Source organism: Hemicordylus capensis, chromosome 4, assembly GCF_027244095.1.
Source record: "Hemicordylus capensis ecotype Gifberg chromosome 4, rHemCap1.1.pri, whole genome shotgun sequence".
NCBI classification, from domain to species: domain Eukaryota; kingdom Metazoa; phylum Chordata; class Lepidosauria; order Squamata; family Cordylidae; genus Hemicordylus; species Hemicordylus capensis.
Window position 1 is genome coordinate 301,880,348 of NC_069660.1, and position 26,610 is coordinate 301,906,957.

The 26,610-nt window shown below is 44.4% G+C and overlaps 2 protein-coding genes across 4 annotated transcripts in view; one reads left to right on the top strand and one right to left on the bottom strand.

Moving 5' to 3' along the window:
- The window catches only part of DERL1 (derlin 1), a 29,172-nt gene extending 23,867 nt beyond the window's left edge, over positions 1–5,305 (bottom strand). The window contains exon 1 of the mRNA XM_053247770.1: positions 4,949–5,305. Within this exon, the coding sequence (XP_053103745.1) occupies positions 4,949–5,101 (153 nt within the window). The 5' untranslated portion in view covers positions 5,102–5,305. The remainder of the gene's footprint in view (positions 1–4,948) is intronic.
- A 3,062-nt stretch (positions 5,306–8,367) lies between these two features.
- The window catches only part of TBC1D31 (TBC1 domain family member 31), a 39,985-nt gene continuing 21,742 nt past the window's right edge, over positions 8,368–26,610 (top strand). Inside the window, exons 1-13 of one of the 3 annotated variants that reach the window (XM_053249177.1) lie at positions 8,368–8,545; positions 11,059–11,205; positions 12,670–12,785; positions 14,289–14,467; positions 15,498–15,649; positions 16,621–16,780; positions 17,242–17,442; positions 17,657–17,833; positions 19,138–19,217; positions 19,310–19,456; positions 20,943–21,076; positions 23,316–23,449; positions 24,480–24,659. In XM_053249177.1, coding sequence (XP_053105152.1) covers positions 8,469–8,545; positions 11,059–11,205; positions 12,670–12,785; positions 14,289–14,467; positions 15,498–15,649; positions 16,621–16,780; positions 17,242–17,442; positions 17,657–17,833; positions 19,138–19,217; positions 19,310–19,456; positions 20,943–21,076; positions 23,316–23,449; positions 24,480–24,659 — 1,884 coding nt within the window. In that variant the 5' untranslated portion in view covers positions 8,368–8,468. The remainder of the gene's footprint in view (positions 8,546–11,058; positions 11,206–12,669; positions 12,786–14,288; positions 14,468–15,497; positions 15,650–16,620; positions 16,781–17,241; positions 17,443–17,656; positions 17,834–19,137; positions 19,218–19,309; positions 19,457–20,942; positions 21,077–23,315; positions 23,450–24,479; positions 24,660–26,610) is intronic. The other 2 variants (XM_053249176.1, XM_053249178.1) reach the window with 2 other exon arrangements.

Here is a 26,610-nt window from a genome sequence, read left to right on the forward strand (position 1 = left end):
ATGGTCAGCCCAACACAGCCAGGCGATTTATGTGACAGCTGCTTCTCCCTCCGTTAGCAGAGCTATTCCTGAAATGCAAGATATGGGGCCTCCATAAAACAGGTGGAGATGTGCTAAACTTAATGTGTGACACAGGCTGTGGGTCCAAACAAAATAGCATTTGGAAAGCTGGCAGATCTAATATCATAATCATGGTGGTTGTTTCGATGCCTCGGAGAAAATAAAAATGTATCTTCAAAGGGCAAATTGCTTGTGCTACTGTTTGTATAAGTAACGTAAGAGGCCTGTTTGCATTTCTCTGAGACTGGGCTGAAACAGACTGGCAAGTCCAGAGAAAAATTCCTTAAGGCCTCAATCTTATGTTCACTTGCATGGGAATAAATGCCACTGAACACAATGGGACTTACTTCTAAGTAAACATGCAAAGGATTGCTCTGTAAAAAGCAGGTTAGGTTTAGGCACTGAGAGTTGATTTTGAAAAACTATTTACTTAAAGGAAGGTAAGTAATAATTCTTTCCCTAGATCAATCCCTCAGTCTGGTAATTGTACCAGCAGCTGCCTTTCTGTCTTCCTGAGGCCGGCCTGCCCTCTCTCTCCCTCTCTGTCTCTGGGAGCAACATTGCTGCAAGCCCTGTTGGTGGCAGAGCTTCAACTCCCCGGTCTGCCCGGAGTGCTGACTCAGCAGTCTCTGCTGGGCCCTGCATCGTTTCATGGGCTGGCAGTATAGCGGAGCACACTGCCCTGGGCAGCAAACACACCACCAGAGGGGTCGCCACCAAACGGGGTCACGAGCTCTACTCTGATTTGCTGGGAGCAGTGTTCCTTCTAACAGGTGTTATTGACTACAGGTGTTATTGATGTTGTTGACTACAACTCCCATAATCCCCAGCCAAAGGCCACTGCAGCTGGGGATGCTGGGAGGTGTAGTCAACAACATTTGGGAATCTCTGTTAGAGGAAACACTGGCTGGGACAGTAGCTTTAGCTATTGAATTATGTGCCTGAGTGAGGATGTGAACCTGGGAAGAGCTGGGAGTGCTTCAATTAGAGTGGTTACGGGTAGGGGAAGGTATGGCGTGGGGCCTCCTTTACATCAGAAGAGGGCTCAACATCTCACTCCTATCCCTTCTTCTGGCTGTTCCCATAATAGGAGGGTCTCTGGCTGCCTTACCAGCTTGTCCCTTGGCTTGCTGGTGCTGCTGTTTAATGCCAGGTCAGTGCTATCTTCCATGATTTAATTGTGGAGGAAGGGGTCGACCTGGATTGTATTACGGAGACCTGGATGGGAGGATCTGGGAGAGAACAGTTTTTCCCAAATGCGTCCACTTGCATATTTAGTGCAGCAGCAGCACAGCCTGGAGGCTGGGGCAGGGGGAGAGGCTGTAATTTATAAAAGCTCCATTTTCCTCTCTAGGCCCCCTGCCCAAGTGACTGCCAGTTCATAGTGTTTGTACCTGATGCTGGGATCCTGGGATAGAGTGGGGATTCTGTTGGTGTACTGCCCACCCTGCTGCCCAGCTGTCTCCCTGCCTGAGCTTACGGAGGTGGTCTCCAGTTTGGTGTTGAGGTCTCCCAGAATGATTTTTCTGGGAAACTTCAATATCCATGCTGAGGTTGCCTTTTCTGGGGTGGCTCAGGACTTCAGGGCCGCCATGACAACCATGGGGCTGTCCCAACATGATGTTGGCCCAATACATGAATTGGGGCACACTCTGGATCTGTTTCCCCCCCCCCACAACTGGGCAGGAGAATGGTGATTTGAAAGTGGGGGATGTGTCATCTGTGCCCTTGTCATGGTCAAATCCCTTCCTTCTGAGGTTTAGGGTTTCAGTAGCCACACCACTTTGCGAGGGTGGGAGAACTATTAAAATAGTCTGCCACCGGAGACTACTGGACCAATGGATTCCTGAGGGCTCTAGGGGATTTTCCAGCTGGTATGGCAGGCGCTCCTGTCGAAGCTCTAGTTGCTCTCTGGAATGGAGAGATCACTTGGGTGGTTGACACAATCGCTCCCAAGTGCCCTCTCCCGCAAAGCAGAGCCCGTGCAGTGCTTTGGTATACACCTGAGCCGAGGGCAATGAAGCACGCTGGGAGACAGCTGGAATGTTAAGTGAAGGAAAAACTCAGGGTGACTCTGAGCAAACACAGATTAGAGCTCATTATCGAGCCTACTCTGTGGCAGTGATGGAACAGAAGCAACATTTTTTCCCAGCACTGCATCTTCTCAATGTCATCCAGCGGGGCTTTTCTGGGTGGTGCGGGTGGGGCCTCTTGAAATCTGGCCCTGGACAAGATGTGTTAGAACCCTTGGCAGCACGCTGTGACACATTTGCACAGCACTTTGAGGGTAAAGTGCTAACGTTTGCTGTGAGTTGGACTCTACAGCTGATGCAGTGTCATTGTGAGCGGTGTCCAGAGTACTACCTGGTCCAGTTTTGCTGGAAAAGTTTCAATTATTGGTACCCGAGGATGTGGACAAGGTATTCAGTAGACCACATGCATGCTTGGTCCTTGTCCTTCATGGCTTATTAAATCTAGTAGGAAGAGAATCTTTATCTGGGTCCAGCAGGTTCTAAATCCCTCACTGAGAGAGGGAGTGGTCCCAGTTCCATTAAAGGAAGCTATTATTCAACCAATCCTAAAGAAACCTAGTCTGGACCCAGAAGATGTAGACTATAGGCCTGTGGCCAATATTCCCTTCCTGGGCAAGGTGATTGAGCATGTAGTGGCTGATCAGCTTCAGACACTCTTGGAGGAAATTGATTATTTAGATTCATTTCAATCAGGCTTGGCTTTGGAACAGAAACTGCTTTGGTCACCCTGTGGGATGACCTGTTTTTTTTTTAGCGGGGATGCAACCATGTTAATTCTCTTGGGACCTCTCAGCAGCATTCAATACCATTGACCACGGTATCATTTTGGACAGGCCAGCCAAGTTGAGTGTGGGAAGCACTGCTTGGAGGTGGTTCTGCTCCTACCTCGAGGCCTGTTTTCAAAAGGTGATGCTGGGTGACTGCTGCTCAGCCCACTGGCAGTTGTACTTTGGGGTTCCGCAGGGTTTCATTCTTTCCCCTATGCTGTTTAACATCTACATGAAACCACTGGGAGAGGTCATACGGAGATTTGGCCTGAGGTAGCATTAGTATGAAGATGCCACTCAGTTTTAGCTCTCTATTTCATCAGACACGGGTGAGGTGATGCCTGTCCTGAATCAGTGCGTGGATGCAGTAATGGACTGAATGAGGGTAAACAAGTAGAGACTCAATCCAGACAAGACAGGAATACTGTTGGTCGGTGGTTCCTCTGCCTGAGTGAATGATGTTCAGTCTGTTCTAGATGGGGTTGCACTCCCCATTCTGAAGGGCTAGGTTTGCAGACTGGGGTGCTCATCAATCTAGCACTGTCACTAGGGGCTCAAGAGCACCTTTTATCAGCTTCAGCTGATACACCAACTGCGACCATATTATTTATTTATTTATTTATCATATTTCTATACGTATGTATAGAAATATGTAGATATGTACATCTCTAGGCAGTGTATATAGATACGTAGATATGTACATCTCTAGGCAGTGCACAAAATTTAAAATTAAATTTAAAGTTACAAATTAAAATACATAATTAAAACAATAGAATAAAATAGATATTAAAACAAGTTTTAAAATTATTAATATCTGGATAGAGATAGCTTGGTCACAGTTAGTCAGGATAGAGATAGCTTGGTCACAGATACTCATTCTCTGGTAACCTCTCACTTAGATTACTGCAATGCATTGTACATGAGGCTGCTTTTGAAAATGGTCCAGAAACTGCAGTTGGTACAAGATAGGGCTGCAAGATTATTAACTGGGACTGATCATATTATGCCAGTGCTTCGTCAGCTGCACTGGCTTCCAGTCAGTTTCTGGGCCCAATTAAAAGTGCTGACCTTTAAAATCCTAAATAGCTTAGGACCAGGTTACCTGAGATCAATGTCCTCTCTAAGAGGTATTTCCAGATGCTGACTACAACTCCCAGCATCCCAGCAGCAATAGCCATTACTTGGGGATTCTGGAAGTTATAGTCAACTTCTGGGAATCCCTTTTAGAGGGAACACTGCCTAAGAGAGTGCCTTGCCCCATATATCTAGACTCGGACCTTAAGATTTTCTTCGGAGGCCCTGCTCCAAGTGCCCCTGCCAAATGAGGTGAGGCAGGTGGCTAGTAGGGAGAAGATATTAACGGTGGTTGCACCCCATTTATGGAACAGCCTGCCCAATAAGGTTCACCTAACACCATCACTTTGTTCTTTAAGACACCAGGTAAAGACCTTTCTGTTCACTCAGAACTTTTAAATTTGATTTTTAAAACTGACTTCTAAAAAAAGTTTGAGTTGCTTTGTACTGTATTTTGCATTCTATTTTATTTTTTGGTGTGTTCCATGTGTTTTGTGTGTTTTAACTCGATGTTTTAATGTTGTGTTGTGAGCCACCCAGAGAATAATTTGTTATGGGCCGGCTAACAAATAAATTTTATCATCATCATCATCATCGTTTTAATCATTTGCGTTTTAAAAATTGTAAATTGCCCAGAAATTTATATGTAGGGCGGTATAAACATGCACTAAACAAACAAATAAAATGTTAGGCTTCACACCTTGGAGGGACTAACGGCTACTCAGAGCTCAGGCTCGTTCGTTGAAATAAAATTCAAATAAAACAATGTGGGCATGTTTTCAAGTTATGCCCATATCGACCCCTTCCGTCACTGCCCCTTGAGGACACCCCAACCGGTCAGCAGATGCACCCACCCCACCGACTACATTTCCCAGCATGCCCCCTTCTACCTGGCGTTCCACTAACTACAGCGCCCAGTACGCAAAACGCAGTATTGCGCCGAGCGTTGTTCTATTTACACAGAAAAGGGTCGCGCGATGCATGCCGGGAGCCGTAGTCCGCATTCCCCCCTACCTGGAAGCGGTTGATGAAGCCGTCCGTCCACAGAATGAGATAGAGGGGGCTGATAAGGCCTAGCTTGCCGACGAGGGGCACCGCGATCGAGCCTGCAAACCAATATCGGGTGATGAGCGGGATGCTCCGAAACCAGTCCCCGAGGTCCGACATCGCAGCTCCACTACCGAGCGACTCTTGCGAGGCCGGGCCTAGGACCTGAGGCCTTGGCGTGTCGCACTGCTGCCGAAGCTGCCCCTACAGCGAAGCCAAGGAGGCTGGACAGCGGCTGGGCGAGGCCCGCCTTCCCCCGACGTGGCTGCTCCGAATTCGCCCGAGTAACGGACACTTCCGGTTTACGTCCCTCCCCTCGCGTAGCAACAAAACCAAAACGGGGCGTAGGGAAGAGGAAAAGCGGAAGGAGCGTCGCTGGAGGTCCGCTTCTTAAAGTGACAGAGAATTAAAAGCACATGTAGCCCTAAAATACAGGGATATGGGGATTATGGCATATGCAGATATGTAGGTTTCCCCCCCAAAAAAATTGAGCTGAAATTTCCTTCTCATTTGCATGGAGTCTGCATTAATTGCTTTCTCAAAAAATTACTATAAATTCCCCTGATACTCTAAATAAATTGTGATCTGATGTTATTTGAACTATTTGTACATTAAAAGAAAAAAGGAGTGGGGGGGGAGACCCACCACATTAATTTCTCAGCATTTGACAACGTTTTTCAAGCTGTCACACTCACGAAGAAATGCTGGAGATGGGAAATTTTCTACAGAAAAATAAAGTATGGGGGAAATTTCCAGAATAAATTTCCACTCCACATCTATGGGCACACACTACATAGACATTATAAATAAAGACACTTTTAATAGTGTTGTGTATGTCGTCGTCATCATCCTTTATTATCATCAGTTGTATATGTATGTACATATACATGAAAACTTTACAAAGGACAGGTCCCCAACACCCCAAGGAGCTTACAAACGACACCACAGATGAGAATAAGAGACAACAGCAGGGTCCGGTGGACGGAAGCCGCAGAATAATATGTTATTGTTTCATTTACATGTACTTCTGCTTAGCTGCAGTAGCTGTAACACTGATAAAAGAGTAAGGCAACAAGTTCATTTTGAAATCAGTGGGACTTATAAGAACATAAGAACAACCCTGCTGGATCAGACCCAAGGCCTATCTAGTCCAGTGGAGTTTGCTTTTTAGGATTGTGCTTGAAGATTTGGGTCTCTTTTATAGCTGCTTCCCTAAAAAAATAATAATAATCTTATATAGATTTAACTAAGAGTTTATTCTGAAACTCCCTGTTGTTCTCCTCCTCCAACTGCTTCTCTCCCCTTTTCCTTTCTGACTCCACCCCCCCCAAACTATTCTACAGAACCCCCACTGGGACAAACTTCTAAACAACAAAACATAAAAAGTACTGGATAGAATACAACAGGATCAAATCCTATTTAATGCTTGTTCCAAGTTTTCGGAGGGTGGCTTTGTGCAGGATGCCTTCGGTGGGCCATCCTCATCATCACTGCCCTGTTACAAGTCCCTAGGCTCTCACTCCTGTCCGTTCCCTCTTTGTTCGCTTTCTTCCTCTGGGCACAGTCTGTACAGCTGCACAGAGGGAAAAGGGGAGCCAAGCAATGGCTGTTGCTCCTTCTTCTCTTTCCTGGCCCTCCTTGTCCAGAGAAGGCAGGTGAAGAGGCAGCAGTAAGGAACACCAGGGCCTATGGTGGGCCCCACATTTGACCTTCTACTGCTGCAGGGGCTGCAGGAAATGCCTGATGATTCTGACCCACTAATGCCAGCCCTGAATCCTATGCACACTTACTAAGAGTAAATCCCACTGAAAGCACTCTGGAATAATTCCAGAAAGGCCAACGTGTTTGTCTGTAGAAGTAAAACTAACCAAGAATCTTGTGGCACCTTTAAAGACTGCTGAATTGATGGTGTTATACACTATAGGTCACCTGACCAGTTGCAGGATTTAATACACTTGGTTCTGAGTAAGAATGGCCAGGATTTTAGACTATATATTTTAAGACCAAGGCAAAATTGGACATAGTCGCATCAATTATTGTTCTACCTGCCTGCAACCGCTCCTTTATTTATACATTATTGTTTATCTCAAATTCCCAGCAGCATTTACACCAATTCATCAAATTTTAATTTTTGTAAACGTAACATGGCTGTGAAATACATTAAAATTGCCTTACAGTCCAGATAACCCTTGGGATATTCACAAGTGTGGCACAAAGGTCATAGCCATCCCCTATTCTTTGGCTCCAGCCTTTGGTATTCAGAAATATTCTGCCTCCAAATACGGAGGCTCTATTTAGCTGGCATGGCTAATAGCCATTGACAGACTTATCCTCCATGAATTCATCTAATTCTTTTCAAAAGCCATTGCACATACATACACCCTAGATATTTCTCACCATCAGAGGTGGGGGTGGTCTTCAAATAATTCCAGAGTGGTAACTGTAGTGCAACCCAACCCGATTGTTTGATAGATAATATTGTAGAACCAAATGTATCCAAGGTAAGAACAGAGTGGCCCATTCACAATGCCAATTTCTGCATACCACGGTGCTCTTTGGTGCTTCAAATGATAAAGACTGCTTCCTTGGGGCAGGAGTGAATGAGGAAAAGAACTCACCCACTTTTAAAAGCCATTAAAGAGCAGCCTTTTCTCCATTTCTGTACCTCCATGCTGCAGAGGGCAACCCCTTTTGAATTTCTGTCTGTCAAATTACACAACAGAACATCTACCCAGAGAAGACAAATCACAACTCAGGTAGTTGCCTCCCAAGAATTAAAAAAAACCCTCAATCAAATTCATTTGTATCCTGCCTTTCCACAAAACTGTGCCCAAGGCAGCTCACAACAAAAAGTCAAATCACTTTTTTAATTTTTTTTATTTATTAAATTTATAAACGGCCCCATCCAGCGGCTCTGGGCAGTGTACAATAACAGAAATAAAACACAGCACAAATATTAACTGCAATACTATCAAGTAATTCATTAAGAGTCAAATACATTGGGAAGAACACCCTATTTGCAAAACAAATAAATCTGTTCAAAAGTATATTAATAATTCCATAAGAGAGATTCATTGACCTCCTAATTAAACCCCCGTTCACCACCCTCCTTTGCTGCAAGCCTCAGCTTCGCCCTATGCCCTTGTGCACCTGCTCATTCAAGGCCCTTGCAGCTCCTGTTGTTGTAACCCAACCCAGATTTGCGCGCAAGACGCCGGTCCTATTAAAAGTAAACTACAACTCCCAGCAGCCATTGGGCTGAACCGCACAGGAAATTGCACACGGTGAGGGGGAGCTTCTTTGTATCTGGGTTTAGGCGACTCCCACCAAGGGGAGAAGATAGCTCTCAGTTTCCCCCCTATCTTGGATGGCAGCTTGGTGTCGTCCAAAGTGGGCGGGTTCGGCAGGGAGAAGCGGCGGTTGGGGCGGGGAAGTTTGGTTGGAACCTTTTCGAGCGTTGGGGGGTTGCTGTTGCTTCCCTGCGAGGATGCAGAGTTCCGACCTGGGCAGCAGAGAAGAGGGCAAGATCTGGCACCGCAAGCCCTCCCCGGCAGCGCAGCAGGGGTAACTGTGCAGGGAAAGGCGTTAATTTTCATTGTTTCTTTTAAATGACTGCCCTGCTCTAGGCCCAGATTGGGTGACAGCAAACGATGGAGCACCCATGTCCAAAGGCAGTCTATCATGGTTTCCGGATGCTGCAGGCAGACGAGTAAAGGGAATGGTGATTCCCATCCTATTCTCTCTATATGGCTTTTTAGAAAGCGATTCTGCAAGTTTATGGAGGATAGTTTTGCCAATGGCTGTTTTCCCCCCCTCCTTGATCGCTACATGGAGCTTCCATGTGCAGAGACAGTATACCTCTGTACTAAGTGCTGGGCACAATAGCAGAAAAAGGCACTCCTTCAGACTCTATATCTCATGTTAGGAAAGGGATTGCACAGATTTGCAGAGGATAGTTTTGCTCATGGCTGATTGTCTTGATGGCTTCATGGAACTTCTGTGTACATAAACGATATTCATCTGAATATGAAATGTTGGTGGCAAATTCTTGGTTGCTGCCCCAAGACTGTGGAATGCGCTCCCTACTGAAATACGATCCTCCTCATCTCTGACAATTTTTAAAAAGCGTTTGAAAACCCATCTCTTAACCCAAGCTTTTACAGCTTTTTAAATGTTTAGGTTTTAATCTGTGCTTGATTTTAAACTATCTAAATTATTTTTAAGTTTTTGTGTATGTTTTTAACTTGTTTTTATGTTATTGTTAACCGCCCAGAGATGAAAGTTTGGGGTGGTGTACAAATCTGATAGATAGATAAGATAGAGAATACCATCTCCTTCATGCCCTCCTCCCTAACTGCCAGAGGTACTGAACAATGCTGGACTAGATGCCTCCACCCTGTAACGTAGACCCTTCTTATTATCCCTGTGGGCTACAGAGGGGCTGAGAGACAATGGCTAGCTTAAAAGCCACCATGGCTAGTTTTTTACTGAGGTAGAATTTGAATAAGACTCATACCTATGTGTGTAACCAAGGAGTTGTTGAAAAATGTTGTGGGGAGCCATCTGCAAAATACTGGCCCAGGACTTTGCCACCTGACATGTTCAAAAGAACTGCTTATAAGATTGTCAATGACAGCACCATCCTCCTTCAGGTAAATTGAAGGCCAAATCAGTGATGACCAATAATTCAGACAGCAATTTATGAATACAAATTAAGGTGGTTTGTTTGTTTTAAATGTAATAGATTATTGCTCAGAATTGCTGTGTGGCTTTTTGAGTCTGTGATAGTAAACTTAAGCATGTATCAGAAAAAACATTTTCTATCCCAGACCATAGATATGGGGCTTCACCAACATAATACTTCATTTGTTCCAAGATTTGCTTAACTGCCCCACAGATTGACTTGGACGTATCTTTTTGGCCCTTGATTTCCCTAGAGTGTATTAATGTGCAGTCCAAGCTGGGATATCACTTTAGGTGGGGCTTGAAACTACCCTTTTCTCCTTTATTTTAAATTAATTCATCAATCCCTGTCGCCTTTCTGTGCTATTAAAAATGGGAGTTACTGTAATAATTATAATAATAATCCTGGATATGCATTGTTCTTTCAAAGCATATCCTGGATATGCATTGAAAGAACAAAGAGAAATTACTCTCTTACTGTCCTGAGTGTGTGTGTAGACTGTAAAAGCAGAACTTTGAAAGAGGTCCTTTGAGGTACAGGATAAACCAACACACCTCTCTCACACCTTGGAATTCATCACAGTACTTTCAAGCAGGGCTAACTCTTGATTAAACAAAATTTAGGTTGTAATCCTAAAGAAAAAAGAATTGTACGCAAGGATCTGTGATGTTCATGAAAGAACATTTAAATGAGCGTTAAAGAATTTTGGATTTTTTAAAAAAGTGTTTTTGCTACTGATTGTCCCTTGATGTTAGCATAACTCTATCCACCCTAATTTCCTTTTTCTTGTGTATTATACAGCTTTATTACTTTAGACTTCTTTGTGTTTAATATTTTTCTTTGTATTCTTTCTTTACCTTTTCTCAGAGGAAATAGTTTTACACCTGGAGTGTATTCATGTTCCCTAAGGACCTTGTCCCCTTTGAAGCAGATCTTCTGTAATGACTTAAGAACTTTGGAAGGACGTAGTCAAACACTCTTGTACATGAAATATTTCTGTTTATGTAGGAAAGGTGAACCACCTTAAGTGGCGCAGCAGGGAAATGCTTGACTAACAAGCAGAAGGTTGCTGGTTCAAACCAGCAGGGGACCACTGCTACTATATTGGGCAGCAGAGATATAGGAAGATGCTGAAAGGCATCATCTCATACTGCACAGGAGGAGACAATGGTAATCCCCTCCTGTATTCTACCAAAGACAACCACAGGGCTCTGTGGGCACCAGGAGTCGAAATTAACTTAACAGCACAGTTTACCTTTAGGAAAGGTGAAGATGATTTTGCAAATAATATTTTGCCCAGAGGGTGCCCAACTCTATTAAGAGGCAGGCACACCTATGCCAACTGTTGCTTAGGCACACTTAATGCTTCATATTAATGTCAATTTCTCCACAGAGTCATTGCAAATATTATTCATAGTACGACAGGTTACCATTCCAAGACAATCCGTTTTCTCAATGTGGCCTTTGGCAGTTCCGGAGATTCATTGCTTGCTGGAGATCATCAAGGGAATATCTATGTTTTTGACTTGGTGGGCAACAGGTAGGTGCTGCTTATTTATCTCTAAGAATTTGGCTTGCTCTTTAAAAATATATATGTATATATGAATGGCGGGGGGGGGAAATCTGGGAGTGTTTAGTAGCTATCCCAAGATAAAGGGACAAGCCCTGTCCAGACTGTCCTTCTAGTCTAGGTAAGTTGCCATCCAGTTCTTTGAGCAGGTACTCTGCCATGTTCTCACACAGGCCTGGCCCAGAGCCTTACTCAGACAGTGAGGTGAGCTGCCGTCCCCCACTTGCCACCCAGAACATGCACAATTTGACTCTCGCATCACCTCCCCACAGAGCTAATCTCCCTCCCCGAAAGAGTCCCCAGTCTCCCTTCAAGCTGCTTGGCATGCAGAGTGTACCAAGCACCAATTACTGACCCCCCAACAGGCCCAACCTCGCCCCCAAGCTCTGATTTAGGAGGAGAGCTGGTCTTATGGTAGCAAGCATGACTTGTCCCCTTAGCTAAGCAGGGTCTGCCCTGGTTGCATATGAATGGGAGACTTGATGTGTGAGCACTGCAAGATATTCCCCTTAGAACATGGAGTTGCTCTGAGAAGAGCAGAAGGTTCCAGGTTCCCTCCCTGGCTTCTCCAAGATAGGGCTGAGAGAGACTCCTGTCTACAACCTTGGGGAAGCCACTGCCAGTCTGTGAAGACAATACTGAGCTAGATAGACCAATGGTCTGACTCAGTATATGGCAGCTTCCTATGTTCCCTCAATTACACCCACTCCACCCCGATATCTTCTTTGTTGGCGGTGGTGGCAGCTGCCGCCACCATTTATTTATGCTCCTCCTTCTTACAGTCACTAATCTTGCCCCTCTCTTCTTTTCTTTTCAAAAAGCAAGGGGCAAGAAATTGAGTGTGAATGCACATGTCCTGCCACTGCTTTTTCAAAAGGCAAGGAGAATGGGGCCAGATTAGTGGCCAAAAGGAGGAGGAGGAGTCTGTCAGGGCCGCAAGTTCAGGTAGGGCAAGGCAGCCTCAGGGCCTCATTGGTAGACCAGCCTTGTACAAAGAACACTCCATTTCCTTGCAGACTTTGGAAATCCTCTGAGTCACTGGGACAAATGCTCAGTTAGCAGGGGTTACAAAGAGGCACCTTTTTAGAGTGGTGATTCTCTTGTATTTATCAGAGGGAGAACAACTGTCCCTATCCCAGCAACGGATCAGTGGTTTGTTTTTAGATTGTGAGCCCTTTGGGGATAGAGAAACAACTTCATTTAGAATTTAATTTTTAAAGTAAACCGCTTTGAGAACTTCTGTTGGAAAGAGGTATATAAATATTCTTAGTTGTTTTCCACATTTCATAGGATTCTCTTCTGGCTAGCATGCCCAGAGCATGTGAAAAGGTCACAAAGGCCTCACTTAAGCATTTGATTTCTCAGCCGTCAGCTTGATACCTACTATGGATTAGTACTTTGACTTGCTGCAATAATCTTTCTTTGTACAAATAGATTTAAACTGGTTCAACGAACAATGCAGGCTTCCACTGCTCTGGCCTTCAATCTTCGTAGGAAAACCGAATTCCTTGTGGCTTTGGCTGATTATTCCATTAAATGCTTTGACACAGGTAATAGGCACTGTTGATGAAGCACACGCTGCTGATATATGGCCAGTCCTGTCTTTCGTGTCTGTAGTTTGCTGTGGTGTAAAACATCTTCATCTTAGTTGCCAGATGGTCTTGCATTCTTCCTACCAAGCAATACATAGGCATCTGCCTGATCATATGTCATTATTCTTCACTTCTGCTGGGAAGCAAACGACAAAACCCTGTTAGTGATAAGTGTGAAATAAGTTGGCTGACATCTAGACTGAATGACTCATGAGCAGTAGTAGCCATGCCTAACTCATGAGCAGTAGTAGTCATGCCTAACTTCCATTAATTTCAGTAGAGCTGCTCGTGAACAACTTAGTCTGGATGTCAATTATCTGAAGTCAGAACTAATTTCCCAGTGCTGGCTGGACAAAGAGGCATCTTTCAAAATGGTGATTCTCATTACTTTTAGCAGGGAGGGAGCTGCTGTCCCTGGAGGAAAATCTGAAAGCATCTCTGAAGTTCCAGAACATGATGGCAACTCAGAACCACTGCAAATTTGCTCAGCACATCCTTTAATTGCATGTCAGGGGTGTTCATTGGAATAGTCCCTCTACATGTGCTATAAAACATGTAGATGGACTATTCCAATGAACACCCCTGACATGCAATTAAAGGACCGTGCCAAGATTTTGTCAGCATGTCATTTAGTGATGTCAGGGTGGGTGTGTTCTCAGCATGGCCCCGACAATCACATGTAGAGGCTGCTGTTCATCTGAACCGACCGTGTGTGTGTGTGTGTGTGTGTGTGTGGTTTTCCCCCTGTGTGGTCTGATTTCATAATTTCTTGGTTTTAAAGTTCGCCATCTTTAAACAAACAATTGTTTTAACTTATGACACTTGTATCCTGCTCTTTCTCCTAGGAGCGCAGTGTGGTATATGTGGTTCTTCCCTCCCTCTTCTATCCTCCCAACCCTGTGAGGTAGCTTAGGCCAAGAGAGATAACTTGTTTTGAAGATTTATGCACTACTATATGATCAAATCATCTCCAAGGCAGCTTGCAACAAACCAGCAATTATTTATTTATTTATTTTAAAGCCGGTCCAGCAGCCCTTGGTCCTCTGGCCAGTGGCAGAGTGATCTTTCCCTCACTTCTGCAATCCCAGAAAAACTGGCAATTGAAGCAGTGGCAAGGAACTATGGAAACAGGCTTTTCCTCCCAGTCTTACATGGAGCTCGCAACTTCCATCCAAGCAACTGATTAGGCTGACTCCCTCTTAACTTCAGCAGTGCCTCACCATCAAGCACTCAGGCTTGGCCTCTCTTAATCCTTTCCTCAAAACAGTTAGCAAGAAAAACATTTTTTGCCAGAATGGGGTTTGCCACCTTTACCAGTGTGATGGCTGTCTTGCTTTTCAGTTTTATTGATATATCTCAGGAATAACAACCACCACTTATGTCATCTCCTGGCTGGCAAAACAAGAGTGTCTTCATTCTCTTGCTGAATCTTGTATTTTCTTTTCTTTGTTCCATCATAAGATTCCAAAGAACTTGTTAGCTGGATGAGAGGACACGATTCTTCAGTGTCCTCAATCTCAGTTCATGGTTCTGGGAGGTATGCCATCACAACCTCTACAGATACAGCCCAGATTTGGGATCTTGACACGTTTCAGCGGAAAAGAAAGCTGAATATTCGCCAGTCTGTGGGTATCCAAAAGGTCAGTTGGAGGCTTTATGTTGTTGTTGTTAATTTTGTTGTTATTACATTGTGCCATTCATGTCTGTGGATGAATATTAATAAGTAACCACTGATCTTTCTTTAAAAAAAAGTATTGGGCAACTTACAAGAAAATAGAAAAAAAAGAAACATGAGAGCCAGAGTGATGTAGTGCTTAGACTGTTGGACAAAATGCAATAAATAACTGTAACACTGCAGCAGCAAAACTATTTGGGCAAAGCTCTAATAAAATCCAGAAGGTAAAAATGGCAGCAATAAGAAGATATTTGCATACTGAACTGAAAGCCTGGGAAAATAAAAATGGTTTTTACCTGGTACAGAAAGGACATAAGCACACGCAGGCCTTCACAGCTAAAGATGGCATTCCACAAACAGGGTGCCACCACAAGGAAGACCCATTTCCTACTCACTGAACCTCCACTGGCAGGTAAATGCAGAGAAGAATCTTGCCAGACAATCAAGAGTACAAGCAGGCTCTAAAACACTTCCACTACCAAGTTTGTCAGCCTTTATTCAGAAATCCATTATAAATGTTATTATTGTCTGACCTGGGCGGGGGTCAAAGCAAAGCTGGTTCATCTCCACAAGCAACAGTAGAGTTCCCTTGTTGTGCAGGGGGGAAATGCCTAACCTGAGAGCTATTATAGAGGGTCGATCAGTACCACATGACCACCTCTGACCAATTGTCTCAGTAGCCTCCTTTTCAATCCGTTGGGCTTCTCTATGGTTACTCCCTGTATGGGGAGCTTGGTGATGGCAGACAAGTCGAATCCCTGCCTGATACCTTTTGGGCCCCCAGGCTCAAGGCCTCTAGGCTTGATTACCAAAGCTTGTGTTTAGCTTGCAGATCAAGTGTTCCTACTGGATTGTAGATACTTAAGAGATGAAGTAGGGCAGAAGTTTGTAGATCTGTTGTGTTTTAGAAGTTAAAATACAGCTTATGTTGTGGTGTAGAAAGCTACTTGTTCTAAAACTTGTCTTTTCTCAGGTCTTCTTCCCTGTGCTTTCAGGTTTTCTTTCTTCCACTAAGCAACACCATTCTCAGCTGCTTTAAAGATAACTCTGTCTTTGCCTGGGAGTTCGATACACTTCGTTGCAAGTACCAGTTGCCATCTCCAATCGAAGGTTCTTCATTGCGCTATAAAGCTTTTGCGGTTACACGGTACATAGTGCTCTTCAGGCATGCAAAAGTCCTAGTGCACGTACACCCTCAGGGACATATTTTGGTGACGCACAGTGGGCTTGAGTGGGAAGGGGGAATTGGCACATGTCGCCGCTTCTTCTGCTCAAGCAACAGTACAGTGGTAATCTGGAACTGGCACTGCTGCACATGTGCAATGCTAGTACAGATGTTGTCCAGTGAAATTTTAGAAACGGAAAAATTAAGTATGGGGAAGTTTTCTGTTTTGGAACATCTTTGGCCACAAATGTAAGAGTGGTCCCCAGCTCTCCTCTGTTCTCTCCAGTGATTCCAACACTGACAATTATTTATATACTGCTTTCCAACAGAAGTTCCCAAAACAGTTTATATAGATAGATATTAAATAAAGATGGCTCCCTGTCCCCAAAGGGCTCACAATCTTAAAAAGAAACATAAGATAGACACCAGCAAAACAGCCACTGGAGGGATGCTGTGCTGGTGGTGGATAGGGCCAGTTGCTCTCCCCTTGCTAAATAAAGAGAATCACCACTTTTAAAAGGTGCCTCTTTGTTCAGTTAGCAGACCTACCTGGATATTTATTTAAACCACCAAAATTTATATTTATATACCACCTTATTATATATCTGTGTGTGCATGTCAGGGATTGAACCTGGGACCTTCTGCATGCAAAGCAGATGCTCTGCCACTGTGCTGTGGCTCTTCCGCTGCAGCCCCTGTACTACTCATTGTGTATTATATTGTATGTGTGTGTTTTATTGCATTGGCGGTTGCTTTGAGCATCCCATTTGGCAGGAAGGGTGATTCAGAGGTCCTATAAATAAGATAATTTGGTGTCTATACATGAAAAAAGTCCTGTAATGTGCTTAGAAGTTGTTGGCCCAAAAGCCTAACTATGAATTTAGAATTTTAGCTGTACATAGAGGTGGCTGGATCAGCGTTAATTGTGTTGATTTTGTAATTATTTGGGGCAGAGACGGCCGTGTCCTTGTAGCTGGTGGCAAATCAAATCACCTTCACGTGTGGTGTCTGGAGTCTCAGCAGCTGCTCAGAATAATCCAGATGCCAACCAAAGTGCGAGCCATTCGACACCTCGAATTCCTTCCGGATAGTTTTGACGGTGGCTCAAATCAGGTGAGTGGCAGAGTCTGATGCAGAATGGAGTAGAGAAATGTTTCCTAAGCTTCTGGTAGCTGATGCATGCTTTCTGAATTAAAATTGGAGGCCTGCTGCATTTGCAGGGGAAGTGGCTATAGCTCACTGATAGAATGCTTCCTTCGCATGCAGAAGGTCCCGTCACAGTCCAGATCTCAGTGAGCCTCTTGTTGGGTGTCTTTGAGAGTCTTTCTTAGAGCCTCTTCTCCATTTGTAAAAGAGGGGGTAGCAATTCATTTCCTTGCAATTGTAAAACACCCTACGCAATTACATCCCAGTCCTGTGTTCACTTAGATGTAAGTCCCATTTATTTCAATATTATTTACTTCCAGGTAAGCATGACCTCAGCCCAGAGACACTAAAACTAATTTTTTTTAAAATATAGTATGTGTGTCTACTTCACTTTAAACAGGCTTATCACCTTGTTCTTTGCACTCTAGGTTCTTGGAGTGCTGAGTCAAGATAGCATTGTAAGATTTATCAACATACAGACGTGTAAGCTTCTCTTTGACATTGGCAGTCCTGAGGAGGGAATCTGCATGGTCACCATCAGTCCGAATGGAAGATACATTGCAGCAGTCATGGAGAATGGCAGTCTTAATGTCTACAGTGTCCAGGCTCTGACACAAGAAGTCAATAAGGTGGAGTTGAAGGCACATGTTGTGCTGTTCACTTTCAAGTATTGGGTCTGGGATTTTCACTAAGGCTTTGGACTCCATGTAGCATTCTTTATCCAACTTCCAGTCTGTGAAGACAGTACTGAGCTAGATAGACCAATGGTCTGACTCAGTATATGGCAGTTTCCTATGTTCCTATGAAGGTTGTAATGGATTATCTGAAACCTCTGCTTTTCAGCCTCCCCCACCTCTATTCAAAGTGATAGATGACTCATCCAGAGGCAAGTCTAACGCACAGAAGCTTATAGTGAGAGTGACGTCTGGAAGGCCTGAGAGGCCTTGGAAATCAAAAGAGGGGAAAATCCAAACCAAAGTGTTAAGACCGCAACCGTTTGTGTCACATGAGGATAAAGAGGTAAGCACGTGTGCATGGCTAACCCAGTATTTGATGCCTGAAGAGGAAAGTCCAAATGTGTCTCGCACCCAAACTGTGGTGCTCTTGTGCAGCCCCCACAAATTCCAGCTGGGCTTGGGCAAGAGGTTTTCCCAGTGGACTGCACTCCATGAGTCACAACAGCCTTCCCAGACTCCTAGCTTTCATGACATTCAAAATCGGAAGTATGCAGCAGCAACCTCACTCTGCCGCCATGGTGGGACAATCTTTATCATGTGATAGTGACCAACTTCATTACTTGACTAAGATTTTTTTTAGCCTACTTTCCAGTTGGCTTATGAGATCACCCGGCTGTGTATGTGTGTTTCTCTCTCTCTCTCTCACCCCCCATCCCCAACTTCACAATGCTTGGACCAATATGAACCAAATTGGGTACAGTTGTAGTGAGTGACACACAGGGACACCTCAATGGCGTGGCTTGTGATGATTTCATCCACTCTGATTCAAGATGGCACTTGAATGTTTTGAGGTGTACGTGGGAACCAATTTGCACCAAGTTTGGTACAGTTGTAGGCATGCCTCAAACACATAGTTTGTGGTGATGTCATCCACCCCAATTCAAGATGGTGGACGCATGAACATTTGAGGCACAAGTGGGCTAACTTGTGAACTGCCTAACTGATTTGGACCAAATTTAGTCCAGTTGTAAGGATAGTGAAAGGAAAGTAGGCAGATTAGTTCTCACTAGAACAACTTGTTTAATTCAACAACAGCCCTACATACCATATTTTGGCTAATAAGTCTTATTTGAAATGCCTGAATATAAAAGCTGAACTAGATGGTAACCATTGGGCCTCTTACAGACTGGCAAGCTGAGAGTTAATTCCAGCCGGCAGGTGCAGGCATCCCAGTCCTATACCCCAGCCAGCAGTGGAGCTGGCAGGGGTGGGGAACCTTGGCACTCCAGCTGTTTTTGAACTACAACTCCCATCATCCCCAGCCATAATTATTGTGCCTGGGGATGGTGGGAGTTGTAGTTCAAAAACAGCTGGAGTGCCAAGGTTCCCCACCCCTGGTATAGAGGAATTGCCAAAACACTGCCTAGAAAAGTAACCAAGTCAGTCAAAGAAGTTTTTAACTAGAGGAAGAGGATAAAGAAAGGGGCAATGTGGAGCAAAGAAAAAGAGATCCAACATGATCATAATAAGGAATTCAACAAACAGTGCAAGCAGCGAGATTCAAAATGGAGGGAAGAGGCGAGAAGACTGAGCAACGAACGGAGTGGTGTAGAAGTCCATGCAAGAAATCGCTTTGTCCTGTTCTAGAATGAGCTGCCAGATGGTCTGAACAAGAAACGGCTGCAAGCCTTGCTGAAAGGGTTTGGGGAGTATCCAGCAAAATACAGGTGCGTCTGTGCATGTGTCAACCCTGATCTGTTGCATTCTTCCTGACTAAACCAAATTGATCTGCCTCACTAAATCTGGCTTGTAATTACAGGATGTTTGTTTGGCGGTCCTTGCTCCAGCTCCCAGAAAATCACTTGGCCTTCAGCAGCCTGTTAGATAAAGGGACCCATTCGGCATTTGTGCACCTTCAGAATGAATACCCTATCAAAAGCCGGAAACTCTTGAGAGTCTTACAAAGGTAAATGTAACATTGTTTTGGAGAAACTTTCTGCAGTTAATTCTAATATTCAGTGGCCTGTACTGTTCTGTTCATCAACTGACTATCTCTGTGAGTGCAGTAAGGCAGGACTTGTGGAATTTATACAAGGTTTGAATCGAGCGAACTTGAGAATTGGTTTGCAGTACTAATTTTGCATGTGACTTATTCTAAAATCATTTGCTACCAGCAACACATTGTAATTTGTTGGACCCAGTTAAAAACCTGGCCTACATGTTCAACAGAATGAGATAGTAGAATAGGCTGTACTATTTTAGATTGCAAGTGGAGGGATTATATTTTTGGATGCTCCTTTTGTTGAAAAAATTCCCTTTAAGTAGAAAACTAGCACTGCAGGTGGGCTAGGCTCGAACCTTTCTTCCCTAGTGTGTTCATTATTTTTACTTGCAGGGAGTTGAATGCTTTTAAAACATGTAAGTCACCTTTCTACAGCACAAGGCAGTTTGCATAAATAAAATCATGGCTGGTAACAATAAAACCACAATCATCAAAAGTAGCAAAGTACAAGCTGCTTCAGACTGCAGGTGGGGGTTGTATTCTGAATGCTTCCTCACATGGAATTAAACCTCCATAGGCACTTCATCCGTTTATATGAGGTAAACAGCTATAGCTGTGTGTGTTTTTAATGTCAAAGAACATGCATTTTAATAAATAAAATGGCAGCCTGAGAATTCTGCCACCTCATTCTGTGTTTTTTATACAATCATTTATGACATCAGAAAGTCAACATTTCATGACTTTTCTGTGAAGTTCTCTCATCAGTATGCCCTTATGTGGACAGGCTTAACATTTATGACATCTAGAGACATTAAGCAAACTTAAGTATAGATATGCAGGGATCAATAAATGTTGGCTGTGTTCAGCAGCCAGACAAAAAATTTTTTACTTGTCAAGCTATGTTAGTACATTATTCTTCAGGATTTTTTTTTGCTCATCAGGCATCACTTTTCACTCATCACAGAAATGCAGACAAATGGATTTCCTGAGCCCTGTAGGAGAGATTATCAGTGGTACTATGTAGGAGACTGATTAGGAGAGATTTATCAATGGTACTGTCTCAATCATCCCTCAACCAACAGTTTGATATTTTAAAAAATATGTAGATATTGCAGCTTACATTAGCAAAAGGTATGAAAAAGTGGATCCCTGTCCCCAAAAGGCTCACAGTCTCAAAACCCCCACAAACAAACCACCACCAACCACCACTGGAAAGATGCTGTGCTGGGGTTAGATGGGGCAGTTGCTCTTCCCCTGATAAATGTGGGGGCCTTCACTTGGTTGGCCTCCTTGCCCAATTAGCCTGGGAGTAACTTTAACACTTCCTTTAACAGCAGCTTGATGAAACTTTTAAAAGGATCTTGGACTCCAGAGCATTTATAATATAACTCTGGTATTCAAGATTCTTCTTGGCCAACATTTTTGAGCAGCTGCTTCTGTCTACGTACAGGACTTTATCGGCTCTAGCTCACTGGTCCACCATCTTTGGCGAGATGCCCTACATCCCTCTGCTGGCCTTCCCTTTTGTCAAACTCTTCCAAAACAATCAGCTCATCTGCTTTGAGGTGGTTGCTACTGTAATAGGTAAGGAAGGATTTTCAAAATTACCATAAAATGTTCACCATGGATCATTCTTGGTTGACATGTCTATTTTTATTTGTCACATTTCTGTCTTGCCTTTCTTCCATCGTGGAATTTAAGACAGGGTATGTGGGGTCCCTAGGCAGTCACTCATCCAAGCACTGCCAGACCTAGACCTGCTTAACTTCAGCAAGGTTTCTGGATGATGTGCCCTCAGACCAGGCCCTGGGAGAAGTTCCTTGTTTCACTGAGGGTTTGGCATGGCATTCTGATGGCCTTCCAAGAAGTAAACTGCAAAAAAGGGTGCTGAAGACCAGTCCTATGCAAGGCTGTGCATCTCCTGCACACATTCAGAATTCAGCCCCTTGTGAATCTCCAGAAAGAGGGCACTGTTTCTGATTCTTCAGTGATGTAAACTGAGCATTACAGAGACTCCATTGGCATTAGAGGTTAGTCTGTTCAGCCCATGCTGCAGTCCTGACAAGAATCACACACCCCCAAAGGTGGTATTTGCCCCAGAAGGGAAGCCACCATTGGCTCCTATCCTCCTGCCCCCACTTGCCACAGTTGAGCTCCACCCAACAGAGGCTATTTTGGAAATAAAAAGGTGGCGAAACCACGTTGTAATAGTGTTAGGGATGGGACTTGAAGCGGAGGCTTCTTGCTTCACAGCTCAATCTTTAGACGAGCATATTGATTATGAACTTTGGCCATTTGGGAGAACAGACTACCTCCACACAATAAAGGGATGTACCAGGAAGGCATTGGAACATTCGTGGAAAATGTCCCGGCAGGCATGTTCTTGGTATGGCCCCTTTCTAATTGCATGGGCTGGTAAGGTCTTTTCTGAACTGGCCTGTTGTGACGAGAGGCAGTATGGTCCATGACCCAACTGAGCCCGGTCCATGGCAGACTGGTTTGGGATCAAGGGGCTATGGTTGTAAAGAGGAATCCGGTGAGGATTCCCCTTTACAAGCAAATGGGGTGGGGGAATCCTTGAAAAATCTTCTAAAGGGTGTCCGGGGAGTGACAAGAAGGCCCCTTTAAAAGTAGATTAAGGTTCTTAATGCCCTGGTGGTGGCTGCCACTCCTCGAAGCCCTCCTGACACAGTGCACAGCGCTCCCTCATGCAGTCTGCCTGCACTGCCACCCTGAGGTGGCGGGTTGCTGGAAAGAGCACCACATGCATCCTGTGCCAGGGTGGCTTCAAGGAGTTCAGCTGCCACCAGGTAGAACATTAATCTACTTTTAAAGGTGTCTTCTTGTTGCGGCCCCACCCCCAGCCACCCTCTAGAAGATTTTTCAAGGATTCCCCCACCCCTCTGCTTGTAAAGGGGAATCCTCTCCGGATTCTCCTTTACAAACATAGTCCCTCGAACAGCCAATCAACCAAACTGGTTCATAGACCCAGAGTTCTGTTCCAATTCAGTCCAAACTTGAACTGAGCTACAAATTTCTGTTCTTGCACACCCCTACTGCATATTAAGCAACTTGATGTTCTAGGCTGACATGACAGGCAGTGATCTGTTGGCTACCTGGAGGCAGGGAATCTTCAGAGTAGTGGCCCTGCAGGCTTGTTGGGCAGTGCAATGCTTGGGGAGGAAGATCAGGAAGCTGTTTTTTGCTCCTCTCCTTTTCCTGCAAAAGTGCTGGCTGTTGCTACAAATATGTCCATGAGGGCTGTGCAACCCTCAGGGACATATTCCTGACAGCAAACAGCACTTTTGCAGGGAGAAGAGAGGAGCAAAAACAGCTTTCTGATCTTCCTCCCCACACACTGCCCTGTCCAACAAGCCTGCAGGGCAAGTACTCTGAAGATTCCCTGCCTCCAGGCAGTTCTGACTCAGCTGACAGATCACTGCCTGTCATGTCAGCTGGTCACATCTTCTTCTTCTTCTTTTTTTTGATGTAGCAATAATCCATAGTGCAAATCCAGTGACAGAAATCTTAAGATGGTTCCATATATTAAATACACAGTGAGTGTAATGTGTCTCCCCCATAGTGTGCACATAACGTATAAGCCAGTTTTCACCCCATGTGCACACACAGTGGGGTTCCAAGGCCTGTTGTAGCTTCCTCACACTTGTATGTGATGAAAGTATCTTGGAGTTGTATCTGCATATTAATGATCATCTGCTGATCTGTCACATACCCATGGCAATTAGTGGGATGGAAACAGAAGATAACATGTTGCTTATACGCTATTGTTAGCTAGTTCTTTTGCTTTTTTTTTTTTTTTTAGTTAATTGGTGTCAGCACTGGTTTGAGTTTTTTCCAAATCCTCCAGTCAATGTCCTCAGTATGGTGGAGAACATCTTGGCCCATCATGACAAAGAACTGCTTCAGCATTTAATGAGTTACAATATAACATCACAGGTAAAACTTCAACCCAGCTTTGTGCATAGAGCAAGAACAGGATGAGATTGCCCAATGAACAAATTGCCTAGATAAACAAGAGTCAGCTGAAGTTGAGTCTAGACCCTTTAAAATGGCTTCAATAAATATTATTTTGGCTTAGCTGGCCCGATCGGTTGCTACTGTGGACCAGAAATCATCATCTTTTGTTTCTGTTCTGTGCACCTGATTTAAGGTTTTCGCAGTACAAAATAGGTAATTTTCTTACTATCAGTACAGACTTTCTCAATTTGAAGCCCCTGTTTATTCTAGCCTATCAGTTAGCCACTTGCCCTCGGCAAGTAGCTGTTCCTTCTGGACCAATCAATTGCTCAAGCCTGATCTTTGTGGGCAGGTACCCTGCTAAAGTTGCTGTACTGACTGGGAGGTTGACTCCTATTCTGTAACAGTTCTGAAACCTGGCTCCTTCAGTGGAACCACTGGAGAAAAAAGGTCCCCTTCTTCAGAGGGAACTACTGTTGTATCCTACAATTAAGGCTTAATATATTTCCCTTATTTATCGTTAAGACTTATATCCCACTTTCTCACAATAAAGTCAGATTAAAATTTTGTATCGGGAACAGAAATCAGATGATGTCCACATGGTGCCAGGATTATTGAAGCAGCACTTCCTGCCCTTAACCATGGCTTTCCTCAGTATTGCTCTTCAACCACCACCTATTAGGCAGCGTCTACTGATGCTCTCTGAAGCAAGGGAGCAGGTCTAAAGAGCTTGAACTGACTCAGTCCATGATGGAGGCAAGTCTCCCTTTCCTAATTAGGCACTGAGAATTTGTTCTGGTCCCTGGGGCATCAGGTTTCCTGCCTGACACCGATGCTGCCAGTTGAAGCAGATAGTATTGGGCTTGTATAACTGGAAGGGAGCCAAAGTTTTCCAGGTGGACAACGAAGTGTATATTAAAATAAAAGTTGACTCTTCTGTTCAAGCCTGTCTAATGTTTCTGTATCCAAGGTGTAACAGCTGCTAACCGAGTTCTCCCCATGACTCTAGGTGTATGCTTGGCCTCTTCTAGAAACGATGTTCTCTGAGGTGCTGACAAGGGAGGAGTGGCTGAAAATGTTTGATAATATCTTCTCCAGCCACCCTTCGTTCTTTCTGATGGTGGTTGCTGCTTATGTGATGTGTTCCAGAGCCCCTTTGCTTCACTGTGCTCAGAAAGAAGACTTTGAGGTAAGCTTCTTGCCTGGAGTGACCATCTCCGGTATTCTCAGGGGCCTGCTCTACTTGCCTGACGATGATCTGGGAGCCAGAATTTTATTGCCAAATTTTATTTGTTGTCGTATCTAAATGTTTCTAGGCGCTGATTAATACATAGATTAAACAAGTTGTTCTAGTAAGAACTAATCAGCCGACTTTCCTTTCACTGCCTCTACATCTGGACTAAATTTGGGGCAAATCAAAGTCTACAAGTTAAATCTCTTGCGCCTCAAATGTTCATGTGTCCACCATATTTTTCTAAAAATGGCACAGGCCCTGCCCACAGGCTTACAGTGAAACAGACATGATGTGAAAGGGAGACGGGGGGGAAACAGGGAGGAAGAGGAAGACCAAGTAAACGCAGGTAGCAAAAGCGTCAAGCTACATAATAACTATAGCCCTATGCATGTATTTTGTTCACACATACAGTGTGCACACATACGGTTCAACTCACATGGAGGATTCAATGCACATAGAATAGTACACTTCCTCTCTGTATCCTGCATTTGAGAGTAAACTCATCCTAACCTCTCTCATAGCATTGGCAAAACAGAATGACCCTTCCCTAACCACTTTGGAGGAAGGACATGATAAAGCGTGTTGAGCAAATAAAAATGAGAAGAGTGGTAACTCTTTGAGAAGCAGAAATGTTGCAGCTTTTCCCATCATGACAGTCGCTGTTGGTTATTTAATTTTATTATATCTGTATACCACCCCAAACTTCTGTCTCTGGGCAGTTTACAGCAGCTAAAACCTTAAAACAATTTAAAATTAAAATCTTAAAACAATTTAATAGGGATGTGCCAAGTTGTGATTCACAGGGCACATCCCTTTAAAGCAGAACAAAGCAGTTCCGTACCTGCTCCTCCTCTGCTCACGACTGTTGCTGTCATCCCGTTGCTCCACCCCCAGCTATGTCAGTGTGCTGGCAGGATGTCTCCCAGCTACCCCTGCACAACACTGGCACACAGGGGAAGCTGGGGCATGCCGGCACACGGGCATAGCTGGGAGAAGCGCCAGGATGATAGCAATGGTGGCGAGAGGGGGAGGAGCAGGTATTGACCTGTTCTACTCTGTTTTAAAGCGGCTGTGTAAGCTCTCGGTTTTAAAGGAATGTGCCCTGCAATTCGGATGCAGCTGGCCCATCAGCACCTCTTCAACCTGAGACATCGGGGAGAGGTTTGGATCCAGAAGCACCCCCAGACTGTGTACCGATTCCTTCTGGGGAAGTAAGACCCCATCCGGAATTAGCAGATCAAAATTGTCTCCTGCGTTCCAACCCTTTGCAATAAGTACCTCTGTCTTATTTTGATTCAGTCTTAGTTTATCCCTCATCCAGCCCATCGCTGCCTCCAGACAGGCATTTAGGGAGGTTGCACCTTCTCCTGATGATGTTGACATGGAGAGATAGATTTGGGTGTCATCAGCATACTGATAACACCCTGTACCAAATCTCCTGATATCTCCCAGCAGTTTTCATGTAGATGTTAAAAAGCATTGGAGATAGTATGGAGCCCTCGGGGACACCATGTAAAAGTTCACGTTTTTGAAGAACAGTCTTTAAGCAACACCATCTGGCATCTGCCTGAGAGAGATAAGAGCGGAATCACTGCAAAGCAGTGCCTCCCACTTCCAACCCTCTGAGAGAGTCCAGAAGGATACTATGGTTGATAATATTGAAAGCTGCCAAGAGATCCAGGAGGACTGACAGTCACACTCCCTCTATCAATTTTCTGTTAGATATCCATCAGGCAGACCAAGGCAGTCTCCACCCCATTGTTCACCCAAAACCCAGTTTGAAATGGGTCTAGATAATCATTTTCCTCCAAGAGGAAACAAGCCTGGGAGACTCCCAACTCCAAGCCTGAGACTAAATCCGTTAGCTCAGTTAGGGACTGTGTTGGGCAGCAGGGTGATTGGTACA